Raw genomic sequence first — 17,269 nt, 5'->3', positions numbered from 1 at the left:
CAAGAGAAAGTGCCGCACAAGGGCCTTTTATATGTGGGCTTAGGGCTTGGGCTTTTGGGTTCAAAACAGTGGGCTTCTCTCCCATTTATCAAATGGGCTAAGGCCCATTTCTCTTCTAAAGTGGGAATAGGGCTTGTGGCCCGACTTCTAAAATGGGCTGCCTAAAAGTGGTGACGGATTTGGGTTCTTCAATCCCAGGCCGAAGTCTATGAAAATGAAACCCACCCGAAAAATCGTCACAGTCTTGGGCCTTATTAGGAAACACAAAACCAACAATCTCCACCTTGATTCCTAATGAGGCCAGCACAAACAGGCAACATGCAACAAATGCATAAGATAGGCAACAAATGTTTAAACAAGCAACAAATGCTTAAACATGCAACAAATGCATGAACTTGAAACGAATGCATATTATCCACATAGGAAATGCAAAAAATGCATATCATCCACATAGGAAATGCAACAAATGCATATTATCCACATAGGAAATGCAACAAATGCATAAACATGTTTTTAAGGCCTTCTCTCATCCTTCCACTTAGGCTATGATTTCTCACTCATCCTACCACTTAGGCTAGGATCTACCTCATCCTACCACTTAGGTTAGGATTTCACTCGTTCTACCACTTAGGGTAGGAAACTCCACCTTGCTCAAGGTGGTGGAAATAAGGATACTCAACCCTCCCTAAAATGGAACGACGGACACATAGTCCTCACCCACTAATTTTGCACTAGAATCTGTAAGCATATATACCTCACTAACCTCACTAGGGTCATAGGGAGTCACTACATTGGCTTTTTCCTTTTGTTTGTCTTTCTTGGCATAACAATCCTTAATGAAATGTCCGATTTTCCCACAACCATAACACTTCTTACCCTTCCCTTGATTTTTGGATTTTGATCTATTCTTCCCTTGATTCTTAGTTCTACCCCTTATCATGTGGAGCTCACCATATTTTCTCTCACTCCTTAATTCCAATTCCTTACTCCTAAGAGAATCTATGACAATTTCAGGTGTTAGTGTATCCTTACCATACTTAATAGCATTTTTTACCTCCTTAAAGCATCAGGAATGGCATTCAAAAGAATTACAGCTTTCCTCAAAGACTTTTTCACCACAATTCGTGATATCTTGAACCAACTTGTTAAAGACATCTAAGTTGTCATCTAGGTCCCTAGGGGTCAATCTTAAAACTAAAGAAATTTTCAAGCAAATAAAGCTTATTATGAGTGGATTTCTTAACATATAAGGCTGCGTTCTTTTTGTTGTTTTCAAGTCATTTTTAGTTTTCAATTTTTTAAAATAATAAAAACGCGTTCTTTTTACTGTTTTTAAAAATGCATTTTTGAAAACAAAAAAAAAATTATAAAGAAAACTCAAAACAACAAAAAGTTATTTTGAGTGTTTTCATTTAAAACAAACTCAAAACTCAAAACACATTTATTTATTTGTATTTTATTATTATAATAGGAAAAAATATTACAAAATTCATTAACTTTAAAATGTAAATATTTTTTAATAATATATTAACATTAAATATTTTTAATTTACTGAATAATCAAATTTATTGAATAAAATATCATTAAAAATTATTTTTAAAATTTCAAAGAGAACGCGTTTTCTAATTTTCTGTTTTGAGAAATAGTTTTTCAAAATGACAACGAGAACGCGTTTTTAATTTTTTAAAAATAGACTATCAAAACAGAAAATTCAAAATAAATTCAAAACTCAAAATTAAAAATTAAAAAGCAAAGAGAACGTAACCTAAGTTTTCCAATTTTTCCCAAAATCCTTTAGTTGTGTCAAGTTTTCCTACTTTCCTTAACACTAAATCAGATAGATGCAAGATTATAGAAGTATAGGCAAGTCATCTATTTCTAATTTTCGTTCAGCTGTTGTGTTTTCAAGATATTTGTCATCTATGGCTTTTGATACTTTTTGTTGAACTAAAATCCCTTTCATTTTCTGTTGCCAAATAAAAAAATCACCCTTCCCATTGAACATCCCTATTTCAAAACGTGTATCCATGTTCTCAAATAATATGCTCAACACATGAATAAATAGTGCAACCTATAAAACACTAAGTTTTTTCACACTGTATCCTAAACAATGGGCATGCACAAAACAGATTCAATCAATGGCAGATTTTAACAGGGATAATACTGATTTACTAGTCACAATTTTAAAGCACTAAATCACAAGTAAATCACACATAAAATATTAAAACAAACACTAGATACCCACTAAGAGTATAAGAAAATAGATATGCAACTTAAGGAGATTTTAAAAGAAAAAACACAGTTTTAATTTAAAACAAAACTTAGGCAGCAGATTCACAAAGAATCAAAGATCAATTTAGAAACATATTTTTCAAGCACTTAACAATTTCAGTAATCACACAAATTAGCACGGGTTTACTCAATAATATCTAAAAAAGGCACTAAGTAGTTTAGATAACAGTAAATCATAAACAGCCACTAGAACCCACAAAGGATTAGACCAGGCAGAATCACACACAACACTAAGCAACTGATTTTCTAAGCAAGACTTAACCGCACCAAAACAAGTTATGCTAACACAAGAAAATCACAGATAATCCTAACTCTAGTAACAAACAATGGTTATCACCACAGAATAACCCCAAACCTAATGGCCACCCCCACATGATGACCTGCTAGATGTTGAAAAGAAAATTACAGAATTTAAAACCACAGATGTTACCAGTACAAATCTCAGGATTGAGATCTGTGAGTGATGCAGGATTAGATCTGGAATAGAAGAAGGGCACCCCGGCCCCCACACGCTGCCTCACGCACTGCTGCCTACAAACTCACGCGCCGCTGGCCGGCAGGCGAGTGAACAGCCACGTGTTGCTTAGGGAGATGACTCACGACTTGCTGGATCCGGATATGGGGTCCTTTCGACCCAACTCACGACCTGCAAAAAATAATCGAACCGAGATCAAATATGATATGGAACGAACTCACCGTGAAATCGAATCTGAAAATGATGGGGTTTTTTAAATTTGATTCAAACAAGCACTACCCAGGAGCCACACAAGGCTCTGATACCATTTGTTGCGAAAAATTTCTTCAAAACAAAAAGGGTTAGTGCAATAACATCGAACCAGATTTAATCAAACATAAAACAATACATAAAGTATTGAAAACAACAACAAGAAAATGAACACGAAGTACAAACTCCCTGTTTAAACACGTTCAAGGCTCAGATCTGAAGAGTCGGTTCACCACTTTGGTAACGCCAACAAATATGAACCACAAGCCACAACGAAGCCCTCAAATCAAATGCCAAGAAAGCCCCAACACCTCTCGACCGAACTCAACCGAAGTCCTCTCTCACCCAAAATGATCAAAGCCACACATAGTAGGTTACCACAGAAGGTAGATCAGTCACAAAGACAGAGGGTAGAAAGCACAAAGCGAAGAGAAAAGCTTATCGATAATGGATGATCGAAACCCTCTAAATAGGGCATGCGACACCAACAAAACGGCCAAGATCAACAAGGATAGATGTTGTCTCTCAACATGGAAAGAAGCATCGGACCGACATGGAAACAGAGCCATCGAAAATTAGTCGCAAAAGGAAACCACGAATGAAGCAATCAGCCAAGCAAGGAAACGAGAGAGAAAGATAGGCTAGGGTTCGGCCGAGGGAGAAAACACCAAGAGAAAGGGCCGCACAAGGGCCTTTTATATCTGGGCTTAGGGCTTGGGCTTTTGGTCTCAGAACAGTGGGCTTCCCTCCCACTTGAACAAATGGGTTAAGGCTCATTTCTCCTTTAAAGTGGGAATAGGGCTTGTGGCCCGATTTCTAAAATGGATTGCCTAAAAGTGGTGACGGACTAGAGGTGTCAAAAGGGTCGGGCTTTGGCCCGGCCCGTTACTGTTCAAACAGGTAGGGCCAAAGAAATTGGGCCCACGACCTGGCCTGGCCCGTGGCCCGTTGGGCCCTTACGGGCCCGTCAGTTAGGCCCTTATTCATTTTTTTTCTTAATTTTGTTATTCTTTAGTAATTATTGATATTAGATACTAAAAAATTTAATTTCGCAATATATATAAATAATAACCATCAATTTATTTAAAATTTTTAAGTTAATTTTTTTATATATTTAAATTATAAATAAACATTCTCCTTTTTATATGTACATTATTTTTATATCAATTCACAAGAAAATTTATAAGGCATATAGAATTTTGAAATATAAAATAATGAAATAATATTTAAAACTTAAGAATTAAGATAGAAAATATTTTAAAAAGAAAAAAATTGATTTTTATATATGTATTATTTTGATATTTATATATGTATATATTATATGCATTATTTTTTAAAAAATTATTTAAAAAAAAAAGAAAAAAAAGGAGAATGTGGGCTAAGGGCTCAGCTCGGCCCTCTAGCCCACGGGCTGGCCCGCCCCCTTTGTAGGGGGGCCGTGGGTCGGGCCAGGCCCTATCCATGGCAAAAGGGTCCGGGTCGGGCCGGGCCGGCGCTTTTGACATCTCTATGACGGACTTAGATTCTTTAATTTCGGGTCGAAACCTATAAAAATGAAACCCATCTAAAAAATCGTCACAGCCTTGGGTCTCGTTAGAAAACACAAAACCAACACTTAGAGGTTGTGATTAAACTTGGCTGTAAAATTCATAATTTTATAGTAACCACTGTTTTATAAAAACTAGACCCTTTTGTTTATGTGCCTATAATTTGCTACTTTGGTACCACAAAAGCTCCACCTGTTCTATGGCCCACAAAACTCCACCCATTACAAGTACCGGATTCAAGTGGGAAGCGCCTCTTCAAGATGGGCATAAACACCATGAGGGTTTATTTTTTGAATTTTTATTAAAATTTTCATTTAATTATTTGATAATTTGTCTTTTGTTTCTTTTTTAGCACATTTTCACATTGTTATTTCTCATATGCCTCTGTTTTGGTCGTCTAATTCTGTTAACTATGCCAAAGCCAAGAGGTTTGTTTTTTTTTTTAGAAAATATTATTATTGGATAAAATTGGTGGGCAAAACAATAATACTGAAAAATTATTTATGAGAATATTAGTCCTATCTCCGTTAATTAACCGGCTAAGAGCTTGTTTGGCCCACGATAGAAATTTGTAACTTATGTTACGAAATAAAAGCTTCCAAAAATCAACCAAGAACTGATATGTTTTCTGGCACAGGCCCTGATATATTTATATTGATTTCAATTAGCTTTAAAGTTTTGACGATGAAAAAAGAAATAAGTTTTAATTTATACGTCAAGTGTATATCTTTCAAATGTATATCTTTTAATTTTAAATAAGGATCAATAAAAGATTAAATAAAGTGATATTGAAAATCATATCTCTAGACAAATGACAAGTATATCATGTTTTTTGTATTTATATTAAAAGTTCAAAATATTTTTAAATGAGTTTAAGATTTAAGGCAAAAATAGCTTTTAAATATTGTAAAAGTGTTAGTCGATTGAATTTTTTGATTTGTCATCTGATAGATTGATATGGTTTCTATCGGTCGACTGATCCTGCTTGATTAGGCGTCTAACAACATGCATGATGTGTGCTTTGGTTGTCTAAGTTTCTTAACTAATCAGTCGTCTATCTATTTTCATCTATCGTTTGACAATGTGCACGGTACATAGTTAAAATCGTTTTAACTCATTATGTCATCTATCGCGTTTTATTTGTCACCTGACAAATTGCATGCATCTTTTGAATATTATTATATAGCTTGAATCAGGTGACTAATCAATTCTCATATGTCGCCTAGCAGTATGTATAAATATTGTTATTTTTGTGATATGTCGACTAACTATTTTAATCTGTTGTCTGATTTTTGAATTAGTGTTTTAATTTGTCAACAGATGCTTTGTATTGATCAACTGATTTTTTTTTTCATAATTAAAATAACGGCTAGTTTTTGTCACATTTAATACTCGCCCACTCTATCAAAGAGTCTGATTTTTGGAAGCTTGCACCCACGACTATAAATAGGTGGCTGGGTCTTCATTTAAAGCACTTGGATCATTCTTCTACCAGGCTCTCGAGATATCAAAGCTTTTTTTGTTGTGCTTACATTTTTATTCTCTCCCTCTCTCATTTATTGTAAAGGCTTGTAGTGTGTTTATTTTTCAATCTTTTTAAGCCTTGTTTTATTATAGAGAGGTCCTGCAATTAAGGATTTGCACCCTTAAACTTTCATTTCAATCTGTTTTGTATTTGCTAGAGGGTCTACCTTGAGTTGGAGGATTGTAACCTAGTATTGGGACTAAGGACCTACTTGGTTTAAGTAGGAAATTTTTTTATTAGTGGATTGGTTTCAAAATTCTTAACGGGTAGCTAAGATAGTAAATTAGACTTGATTAAATCGAACCACTCTAAATGGCTTACGTTCTCATTTTGTTGTGCATCTTGTTTCACTTTCTATTCCATTTCTTTTGTTGTTCATATATATCATTCTATTTAAATTATTTGATGTTTATCTTTATATTAAATGAATTAAAAATAATAATACTTTTTTTACAAAACCAATTCTCCCATCCCCTCGTACACCACCCCTCCCCATCAAATTATCCACACACATATACATATAAAAAAATAATTATATATATATTTTTAAATATTATTATAAATTATTATTTAAATACATTATTAGTTCTTCTCTTCAATTAGAATTATAGTTACAATTATAATTAATAATTTCTTTCTTTCTTTTAATCGTAATAGAATTTATACTCATTTTATATTTTTTTATTCGTATCTATCAAATAAAAGTATAATTAAATTGATCAAATTATACAAAGGGCCAATCTGACGTGATTTAATTGGAGGGGGCGAAATAGAAAATTTAATTAAAGAAGAGTTTTAAGTCTGTTATTATTTGGGCTATATCAGTATCCGGCAACATAAATGGTTCAATATTTTTTATTTTTTTTATTTTTCAATATATTCAATTTGAGCATATATTCAATCGAGTTGACTTGATTTAAAAAAAAAAATTGATCTTCAGTTACATCCAATCGTTTATGTTGCCGAACATTGAAGTACCTCAGATAGTAATATATTTAAAATTCCTCTCCAATTAAATCCTCTATTTCGCCCCATTTCCCCCTCCCCTCAATTAAATCACGCCAGACCCTTTAATTAATTTGATCGATTCAATTGCACTCTTATCTCACATACACGATTAAAAAATATATAAAATAAGTATAAAATTTATTATGATTAAAAAATAAATAAATTGTAAGTGTAATTCTAATTGAATAGATTAGAACCAATAATGTATTTAAATAATAATTTATAGTAATATTTAAAAAATATAAAATTATTTTGATATATGTATATATGTGGGGATAATTTGGGGTGGGTGAAATTTAGAAAAATTTAGAATAATTTGTGTCGAGCAAAATAAGACTGTCCAATGCAAGCAAGATAACACTTCTTTCAATCAACAATATTAGAGTTTGATTTATAAAGACGGTTCGACAATGTATTAGTCGAATCATTAAAAAGAAGGGTAAAATAATAAATATAAATATGTAAAATTTTAATTCAAATTTTGTTTATTTATTTGCACGTGTGAGAACCTCAACCGATTAAAAAAATAAAACAAACCTCCCAACACCAATTTATTTACCTAAACAAATCGATTTTGTGGCCACCTGGTAACACGTGAGAAGTCACCAGGCAGCCATAGGCGACGTTTGGACTGACAATAAAGTCAAGAGAAAAACTCTCCAATAATATTCGCCTGTTAGCTGCATACCTAACCGCCGGGTATAAAGAATTTCCTCTCCTGTTGTCTCACCCAGCCCTCCTTTCCCGATCTCGACTCTATTTTAGACGGCAAATTGAAGACAACCCAGATCGGTCGAGCAAATCAACGAGCGAAATGGCTTTGACTTACCGCTCGTCGAATCTGCTGAAGCCTCTCTCCGCCTCCGTGTCGTTCACCTCCGCCCCGTCCCTCCGCCGCCTGTTTTCCACCGACGACTCCGCCACCATCACCCTCGAGACCAGCGTCCCCTTCACGGGCCACAAATGCGATCCGCCGCCTCGAACGGTGGAGACGACGCCGAAGGAGCTGATGACCTTCTTCACCGACATGGCCAAGATGCGCCGCATGGAGATCGCCGCTGACTCGCTCTACAAGTCCAAGCTGATCCGCGGCTTCTGCCATCTCTACGACGGCCAGGAGGCTGTCGCCGTCGGCATGGAGGCCGCCATCACGAAGAAGGACTGCATTATTACCGCCTACCGAGACCACTGCATCTTCCTCGGGCGCGGCGGAACCCTACTCGAGGCATTCTCCGAACTCATGGGACGCCAGGGCGGGTGTTCTAAGGGGAAAGGCGGTTCTATGCATTTCTACAAGAAGGATAGTGGATTCTACGGAGGCCACGGGATTGTTGGGGCTCAGGTGCCTTTAGGTTGTGGATTGGCCTTTGCGCAGAAGTACTCCAAAGAAGAGCACGTGACCTTTACCATGTACGGTGATGGCGCGGCAAACCAAGGGCAGTTGTTTGAGGCGCTTAATATCGCTGCACTTTTGGATCTTCCTGCAATTCTAGTCTGCGAAAACAACCATTGTAATTACTGGGTAGTTTGAAGCAATCAATTTCATACATATAATTAGAAGATTGATTGGCTGATTCATTATGAATCGTTGTTGCAGATGGAATGGGCACAGCGGAGTGGAGAGCTGCAAAGAGTCCAGCCTATTACAAGAGAGGGGATTACGTCCCTGGTTTGAAGGTGATGCCAAATTTTATATTTATAGTATATTGCAAGTTGTATGGAAGTTTTTTGATGGTTTGATAAAAAAAAAAAAAAATTCCTTAGCAATGTTACTTCTTTTAGTTTGGTACTGTGGATTCAAACCGTTTGTAGTAGTATATTGTCTTTTACACACATAATTTCTGTCTTTTCATGTGATCTAATTGATATGAAGGTAATTCATATAATAGATATTTTAACGTTGATTGAAATCTGTTAACGTTTCTACGTTAACTTTTGGCCAACTCTGGCAGGTGCATATTTTTTTCCTCTTGTTTTTCTTGCCAACTCAGTTTAAAGGTTACATGAAATTCTAGGCAGTTTTAAGCTTTGTTTCTATTGGAAATACTTGGCTTGGCTGTGCTTTATGGAATATTGCTAACAATGAGAATTATTGTTGTAGTTTTAGTTCAATGTGATAAGAATGCAAATTCCTTTTCTTGGCGTATGTTATGTTGATTTCTTTTTGATTTCTGTTCTTTTTGCCAAACGGTGATGAAGCTGATTGAAATTCTAGAATGAGAACTTTTTAATGTTTAATTATGTCATTTTGTTGGAGGCTTGGGTGTTTCATTTGAAAGTCAATTTTTTGTATTCATTATGATATAGTATGTTTGTGTAAATGATAAAGGAATTTGATATACTGCTTCATGATCTCAGAAACTTACAAATCCATGATAAATTTTTGAATGGTATTTCCGTTTGGACTTCAAAACTTTGAACATAGATTATTAGGATAGAGAAGCTCTATATGTTTTCCTTTTCCATTCTGCTTATAGTGGTCACTTGAAGATTAAAATGATCTGAGCTCCTAGTTGCACTGAACTCATTACCTTGATTTTCTGTATGAACACTTAAACTAGATGTCAGTGAATTTTGAAATCATAGTTTTTTGGTTTGCCATATATCTCACTTTTGTAAACAGGTAGACGGTATGGATGCATTTGCTGTGAAGCAAGCTTGTAAATTTGCCAAGGAGCATGCCTTGAAGAATGGACCCATTGTGAGTACACTTATTACACGTCTCTTTTTTATTTTTTTTGTAGCTATTGAATCTGTCCTATTTTTTTCTCAACATATCAAGAGAGGGGGTGAGAGCGCATCAAATACAACTAAAAGTAATTTCTCTCTAGGTAGAAAAGCATAGTGCAGTAGAGACTGGAGACTGTAAATGCTATTTAACTCTTGCAATTAAGTTCTCTCTAGGTAGAAAGCACCTCTCTCTAGGTAGAAAGCAGGGTGCAGTGGAGGGTGGGGACTGTAAATGCTAACTAACGTTAACTCTTGTATTAGAGCTATGTTATGATTTTCCATATGGCCTAGTCTGAACTTTCCGCATTTGTAATGGCCTTGTTACCTCATTTACTATCAGAACTATATTGTTTGCTCAAAATTTTGACATTATGAGCTGTTGCGGCTCATACTAGCTATGTAACTATATTGTTTGCTCAAGGAGGCCAACCCCTTACCATGAAACATTTGATGGTTTGAATTTCTGGATGTTCTATGGCATGTTCCTTGACATTTACGCTTCTATTGGAAGCAATGTTGTTAAAACTGGACCAGACCAGATGGGACTGTTCCATTCAACTGGTTGAACTGGCAACTGGCCAGTGTTTTGGTCCGGTCAGCATATAAAACCTGAAAGGCCTAAGGATTGGGCAGTTTTGGTTGAATAGAACTGGTTCAACCATTAAATGGCTGCACCAGCCCTATTCAACTGTTAAAACCCCACCATTACTTTGGATAGAGAGGGAGGGAGTGGTTCAAGCATGAAACAGCTGCACCAGGCTGATTCAACCTTTGAAACCTCACCGTTACTAAGAGAGGGAGGGAGGAGGGTTCCAACAAATAACCTACTGCTTGTTTGGTTTCTTGTTCAGTCCTATGAGTTAGACTGCAGCCATTAGAATAGCTCCAAATCACAGCCTCAAGACACTATCTGATCCACAATGCATCAACACAAAAAAAGTTGAGGTGGTGCTAGTTCTCTCAAAACCAGCCGTTGCTTCACCCTGTTCAAACCAGAAGCTCACTTACCTGTGATATAAAAATTAGGCAATGCTGTGAATTGGGGCATTGCTTAGGATAAAAGCTTAAGCTCACACATGAAAAGTAGATTGGTGACTTCTTAATCAACTCAATTCCAAAATTTTAGAAGTAAAATATTTAAAAAGGAATTGTAAAAATAAGAAACCTTTTATTTTCTTTTTATTCTTTTTTAAAGTCTGTGTTTACATGGTTTCACTCAAATTCTGATGTTCATTATAGAAATATGTAATGGATTTTAATTTTTTATTTTTATATCAAACTTTTAATTATTATGTTTTATTTATTTATTTAATAAAAATATATTTGGTTCAACCCTTGCTCAACTATTGACCCTTGACCCTCTCCCCTTTATGGTTTCGCACCAGGTCCAGTTAGTGTGTTTTTCAATTATTGGCTGCTTATGGGGTAGAAATCTTATAAGATAGCAATATGATCCGATTAAATTGGTACATAATTGAAAATTAGACCTAATTCCTTTTAAGTCCATATGAAGCTTTTCACAACCCCCCAAAACTCCCTCTTTTCATCAAATCAAGGTTAATTGGCCTATTTTTAATTATCACTGAGTAATTTGTTCATATTATTGTCTTTTTTTATTTTTTGGTCTCTCTCTCTCTCTCTCTGTGGGTGTGTGGGGAGGAGCCAAGGGGGGGTTGTTTGGTAGGATTGTGACACAATTTGGTTGAAGTAAATTTAACTCTGGTATTCTATTGGATTGAGAGGGCTGGGGAGTTGGTGGATCATTGTGCTGTCCACAAATGCTTGAGGGGAATGCAGACACTGCTTTTCTATCTAGGATGTGTTAATATCTAATAGCAGGAGACCAATGGATTCTAACCTTGTACATTATCACTTGGTGAGGGCGGCACAGTTGTTTTCATCTTTCTTTTGGTTGTGCTAGGTGTTCAGAGACTTTTACATGTTGTCAGATCCTTGAATCTGACAAGGGAGTTCTCGACCAAATTGGCGAGAATTGGGAAGGGAATTAGGGGGAAATGTAGGGAGAGAAAGCAGAACAGAGAATGATAGAGGGACGGATTGAGAGGAGAGAGAGAATTTGGAGGTGGGAAATCAGAAATATCTCAAATATATTAATTGATGCCCTTGAATTGGCTGGATCAGTTGTTATATACTGATCCTAGCCACCGAGAATGGTGCCAAAAGGCTGCCAAAATCAAATGGGTACAACTGCCCAAACTACTGTCTAAGTACAATCAATCACAGCCATAACTACCAATACAAAGTATAACCCCCCATAACAGTAGGTACACAACATGCAGGGGTTCTTTATTGTTGTAAAGGTGTCACTCTTGGTTGACAAGAAAGCTTGAGTGGAGCTTCTTTTTCCTGTTTGTGTGTTTGGCTAGTGGGCCGAGGAGAGTTGTTTCTGTGTGGGAATTTTCAACCTGTTGGTTCAAATGAAAAATGGATTTCTCAAAAATGGTTGTTCTTTTGGTGAAAGAGAGGGTGGCCTCCCTTATTTATTAGAAGAAGATATGGTAATTCCTATTTAAAGAGTTCTTCTAATTTTATGGACATTTTAAAGGGAGGGTGTGCTTTCTTATTCTGGTAGACTTTGATTATTAAAGGGGGGCAAGTGAACAGGACAAGTGGATATTTTACCATCTGGTATAGAATACTGGATTAAGATGCTATGTACTTGGCCTTTTAGACATACACAAAAAAGGAGTAAGATACCTGGTGTGTAAATTTATTGCTATATTTTATTGTTTATGATATCACGTGTATGTGATTAATCACGAAGTTGTCATCAATATGCTCTATATTCTGTTTACTTTTATATCATTTGTAATGATATTTATTTCCAATGCCAATATGTTGTGATCTCCATGATACTTACTGGAAGTGGTATTTGTTTTCTATTTTTATTACTTTATTGTTGTCGTTTTGCATTCATTTGACTAACTTCATTTGTGATTTTGATGTTCAGATTCTTGAGATGGACACTTACAGGTATCATGGTCATTCAATGTCTGATCCTGGGAGCACCTACCGCACCCGTGACGAGATTACCGGTGTCAGACAGGTCTATATATTGTCAATAACACTCTCTCAATTTAACTTCTTATTAGTTTTAAGTCATAGACTTCTGAACTATTGGAATGTGGTGAAATACCTCCAGGAGCGTGATCCACTTGAAAGGATAAGGAAGCTGATACTATCCCATGATATAGCAACTGAAAAGGAGTTAAAGGTATTAAACATTAAATTCTTGTACAATTTTCACAGAAAGAGAAATCTGTGTTTGTTATTTATTGGTTATGAAAAGCTTGGTAGCTTTGTTCATCTAGATAATTCTTTCTCAAATTTTGATTTAAGAATTTGATGTCTCTTGTGGAGTTGTGGTGTTTACTCATTTATATATTTCCATGCAGGATATTGAAAAAGAAATCAGAAAAGAGGTAGACGATGCTATTGCTAAAGCCAAGGTCAGAATAAATTTGTTGTCTTCACTTTAGCATTGCCTAGGTTTTCTGCGCCAACACCTTTGAGACCCTATCTTTCTCATTTCACTGATTGTCGATGATTTATTTTGAGTTTATGTAATTCCAGGAAAGCCCAATGCCAGAACCTTCTGAACTCTTCACTAATGTGTATGTTAAAGGCCTGGGAGTTGAGGTAGATCCTTTTCCTCCTCAGACTATTTTTTATGTTAATTAGGCAATGCTATAAAATGGAAATAAACTGTGCTAGTCCCACTGCTGATGCATAAGCTGTGTAATTCTGTCATAAGAAACGTGATGGGCATGGTTTATTTTCTTTAATGGGTAAATTTACTGTTTGTGAACTTCTATCAATAGGATGCATCGAAAATGGGGGAAAAAATCTGATTTCCCCTTTGCTTTGAAGATATGTTACTTCTCATGATCAATTGAAAGTAGAGAATTATTTTTGAACATGTAGAAAGAAAATGAGAAAGAAAAGTACAGTATTAGTGGTAGAATCCATAAACTGACAGGCATATGCAAGCTTACTGTGATTGTGGGAGTTTTGACATGTATTTTCATCGATCTAACCTTCCTTTAAAAGAATGACCACTATGCCATTGACTCTAGGCTATTGTTTAAGGGGATGTGATATACGGGGTGAGAATAAAGACAGCAAAACAGAGTAGAAGATAGCCTAAATTATGTGAGATTGAAACTGGAACTTGAAATTTAGATTCTATAGCTTGATAACCTATAATCCTCTGTTTACAAAATAACATCTGCTCACAAGTGTTTATATTTGGGTAGAGCTGTATTTTTAATTCTAGCCCTTTGTTGAAACTCAATTAATTATTCAACTAATCAATATATCATATGTTAGTCACACAACCAAACAACAACATATCAGCTACATGAATTCTTGATCGTTAGTCATTTCTATGTATGGCACTATTTTCTATTAAGACCTTGTAACTCGTATCATATCTAGGTTTTTCTTTCATCAATTTTTTCTTGATCTGCTAGTGTCTCTTTTGCTAGATACTTGTTCCATTGCATCACTCTTCTCAAGGAGCTTCTATTGGTCCTCTTCTCACTTGACTCATCTTTATCGTGTCTCACACATCTTATTTTAATAGGATTTACTCTACCCATGTTTCAAACAAATTCATTTCTTTCTTTTTTTTTCCTTTTCTTATATGGGTGCACATGCATCTTAACATCATTGTTTACAATGTATGCTCATACTTTGCATATATTGGTGTTACATTGCCCAGCACTTTGTGCTGTACAATAAAACTGATCTTATAAATGTCTTAACCATCATGCCTTAATTTCATGGATAACATCCTCATTAATCTCTCCATCTTTTTAGATGATAGATCCTGATATCTTTACTGATCTTTTTTGTGTATAATTTGATCTTTTAGTCTTAGCATAACATCCTCATTTATATTTTTGCTAAAATGTTCATCCATATCTCAAGCTCGGTGTTCACACCACCTTGTATGTTCCACTAACATGATGTCATCTGCAAATAGCATCCAACAAGACACCTCTGGCTAGATGTGTTTAGGGTTTAGTGAGTTAATCATATGACCAATTAAATAAATATTAACACAATTCAAATTCTAAATGAAAAAAATAGCAAAATAACTGATCGAGAAAATTATATGCTCTATAGAGCAATCTCCCTGGGTTGGGAAAGGATCAAGATTCAACGAGATGACCTTAACAACTTTATTGTATGTCTCTGGTCAACGTTCTCCAACTCATCCTTCACCCATCCAAGTACTTTCACTAGCTATTTTTGCCTAGCCTTTTCACCAAAATATTCTATGCTGGTTTCTGTCCTTCACTTCCACAGAAAGTACTTGGATAGTTGAGGATGATTGAAGAAGGTTGACCTATAGAGATATACAATGAAATTGTCAAGGTCTTTCTTGTTTTTGTGTTGTGTTGTTTTTGTTTCATTTAGAATTAGAACTCTGTTTAAATATTTACTTAAATGTCAGTTAATTAGCTAATTAGTTGGATGATATAGAGTTTTAACCGATGGCTGGGATTAAACTGCAGCTGCTACCCTAATATGACTAGCCTTCTAGAATTACTTATGACCGGCAGCCATTTTGTAATCAAAGTAGTACAGGTTTTCAGATCCTGGATTTGGAATTTCAAGTCCCAGCTTAAACATTACCTCCTAATTCTTGCCATTCTTTCTACTGTTTTTTGGTGTCTTTTATGTTGTCACCCTGCATTAAGATGACTATGCTACCACGTAGCAAAGCAGGATAACAAATCACTAACAAAAATTAAGTAGAACTTTTACACGAATTCCCCCTTTACTGTACTTTTGTGATGCCTTGCATTACATGATTTGGTTTTGGACTTCTTGTTGTAGGCATTTGGAGCGGATAGGAAAGAAGTCAGAGCCACACTTCCTTGAGTCAAACCATCATCTGGGAACAATTAGGAGGCTCTTGGCCTTGGTGACGAATAAGAAACCAGAGGAAGAGGATGTGATTTTTGACTGAACAATAAAAATGGTACTAAAAGGTTGTCATTCCCTGCTTTGCTGTGTTGTACCATGATTTTCTCAAGGTTTATAGTCCCTGTTATTGGTAGGATTCATTCCTGCATTCTGGTGATGTAGCTGTCTTTTTTCTTTTTTTTGGGTTTTGGTTGCGGTGGTGGTGGTTGTTTTGGGTTTTTTTTTTTTTTTTTTTGGGGGGGGGGGGGGCGGCTTAGATGTGAATTTGAATTTTATAACTGTTCCTTGCTGAACTAAGGTGGCATAAATTCCTTTGATTAAACAATAATTTGATTTTGGGCGTGTAAGCATCGCCCGTTGTTTGCCGCATTGAAACAGGCTGGCGGTTCATCTATTTTCAGGGCTTCTCTTGATAGGTAGATTTTGTTAAATGCAAAGTTTTATGAAAACATCTATGTGATTAGTTGTGTGACATAGAATATTAGGTAGTAAAATAATAACGTGTGGAAAATATATAAGTGTAACGAAGACAGAAATGTTAAAAGAAGAATTTGCGACCGTACCAGTGGATTGCATGATCGTGCCACTAGAATAATCATAACCAGATGTAAACTTAATGGATGATTATAATTATGTTATGTGGACAGTTAAAAATTTGAATTCATGAACTAATCTTTTAGGAAAAATGATGTGAGTTTGGATTTAAGTTTGAGTTAGTTCGAGTTCGGATCTAATCTTTCAAGTCAAAATGATCTTTCATTTGGTCTTGCACTACTAGGGATCCATAGTGTCCATTGCCCTTGAGCGATGTCATTGGCCACGGGTTGTTTTTAGATAACTCACAATGAAGGGCATTTTTACAATGGCTAAAAACATCTTTTTGCTTCCAAACTCTCCTCATTTAACTATTTACTAGTGTTTCACCCGTGTAATGCACGGATATAATAAGAAAAAAAATAATCGTTAAAGTGGAAGTTACATAATTCAGTAATTATAAAAAATGAACATCAAAATAAAATAAAAATTAAACAAAATAATCATATTACAATCATGAGAAATGAACAAACATACAACAAAATTAGTTATTTAATTATTCTGGAATATGTATGCCTCTTTTTGCCTGATTTTTTTTTTATTTTTTGACATTTTTTATATTTTTATTATAGTCTTTCTACTAACACATATGTATGTTTTTAACAAAATATTATATCCAACGCCTATAGTATTCGTGACTTGTCGGAGTGAGGTTAACGTCTATTATTTTTAATACACTGTTTTCACTTTGATGCATGAAACACTAAAAATGCGGCATATCTTATTCTAAACTTTCAGTAGCAAAGTAGTTGATTACTTAGTATAAATGATGATTTCTCGATCCGTTTTATTAATTATTTAATTGAAAATGTTTCTTGTTCGTTATGATTTCAATATTGTGTATGTTATTAAATTATAGCTCAATTATGATAAATTCTTGTGCAATACGCT

At 35.2% G+C, this 17,269-nt stretch overlaps 1 protein-coding gene across 1 annotated transcript; it reads left to right on the top strand.

Moving 5' to 3' along the window:
* Positions 1 to 7,803: 7,803 nt before the first annotated feature.
* LOC127788958 (pyruvate dehydrogenase E1 component subunit alpha, mitochondrial) lies at positions 7,804 to 16,178 on the top strand. Its single transcript, XM_052317677.1, has 8 exons — positions 7,804 to 8,607; positions 8,694 to 8,773; positions 9,720 to 9,797; positions 12,798 to 12,893; positions 12,990 to 13,061; positions 13,243 to 13,296; positions 13,421 to 13,486; positions 15,695 to 16,178. Exons 1-8 carry the CDS (start codon positions 7,911 to 7,913, stop codon positions 15,737 to 15,739), a joined length of 1,188 nt encoding a protein of 395 aa, XP_052173637.1. The 5' UTR covers positions 7,804 to 7,910; the 3' UTR covers positions 15,740 to 16,178.
* Positions 16,179 to 17,269: the final 1,091 nt, after the last annotated feature.

This window comes from Diospyros lotus, chromosome 13 (assembly GCF_014633365.1).
Source record: "Diospyros lotus cultivar Yz01 chromosome 13, ASM1463336v1, whole genome shotgun sequence".
NCBI classification, from domain to species: Eukaryota; Viridiplantae; Streptophyta; class Magnoliopsida; order Ericales; family Ebenaceae; genus Diospyros; species Diospyros lotus.
Note: the sequence above shows the minus strand (reverse complement) of the source record. Positions and strands in the feature narration are given on the sequence as shown.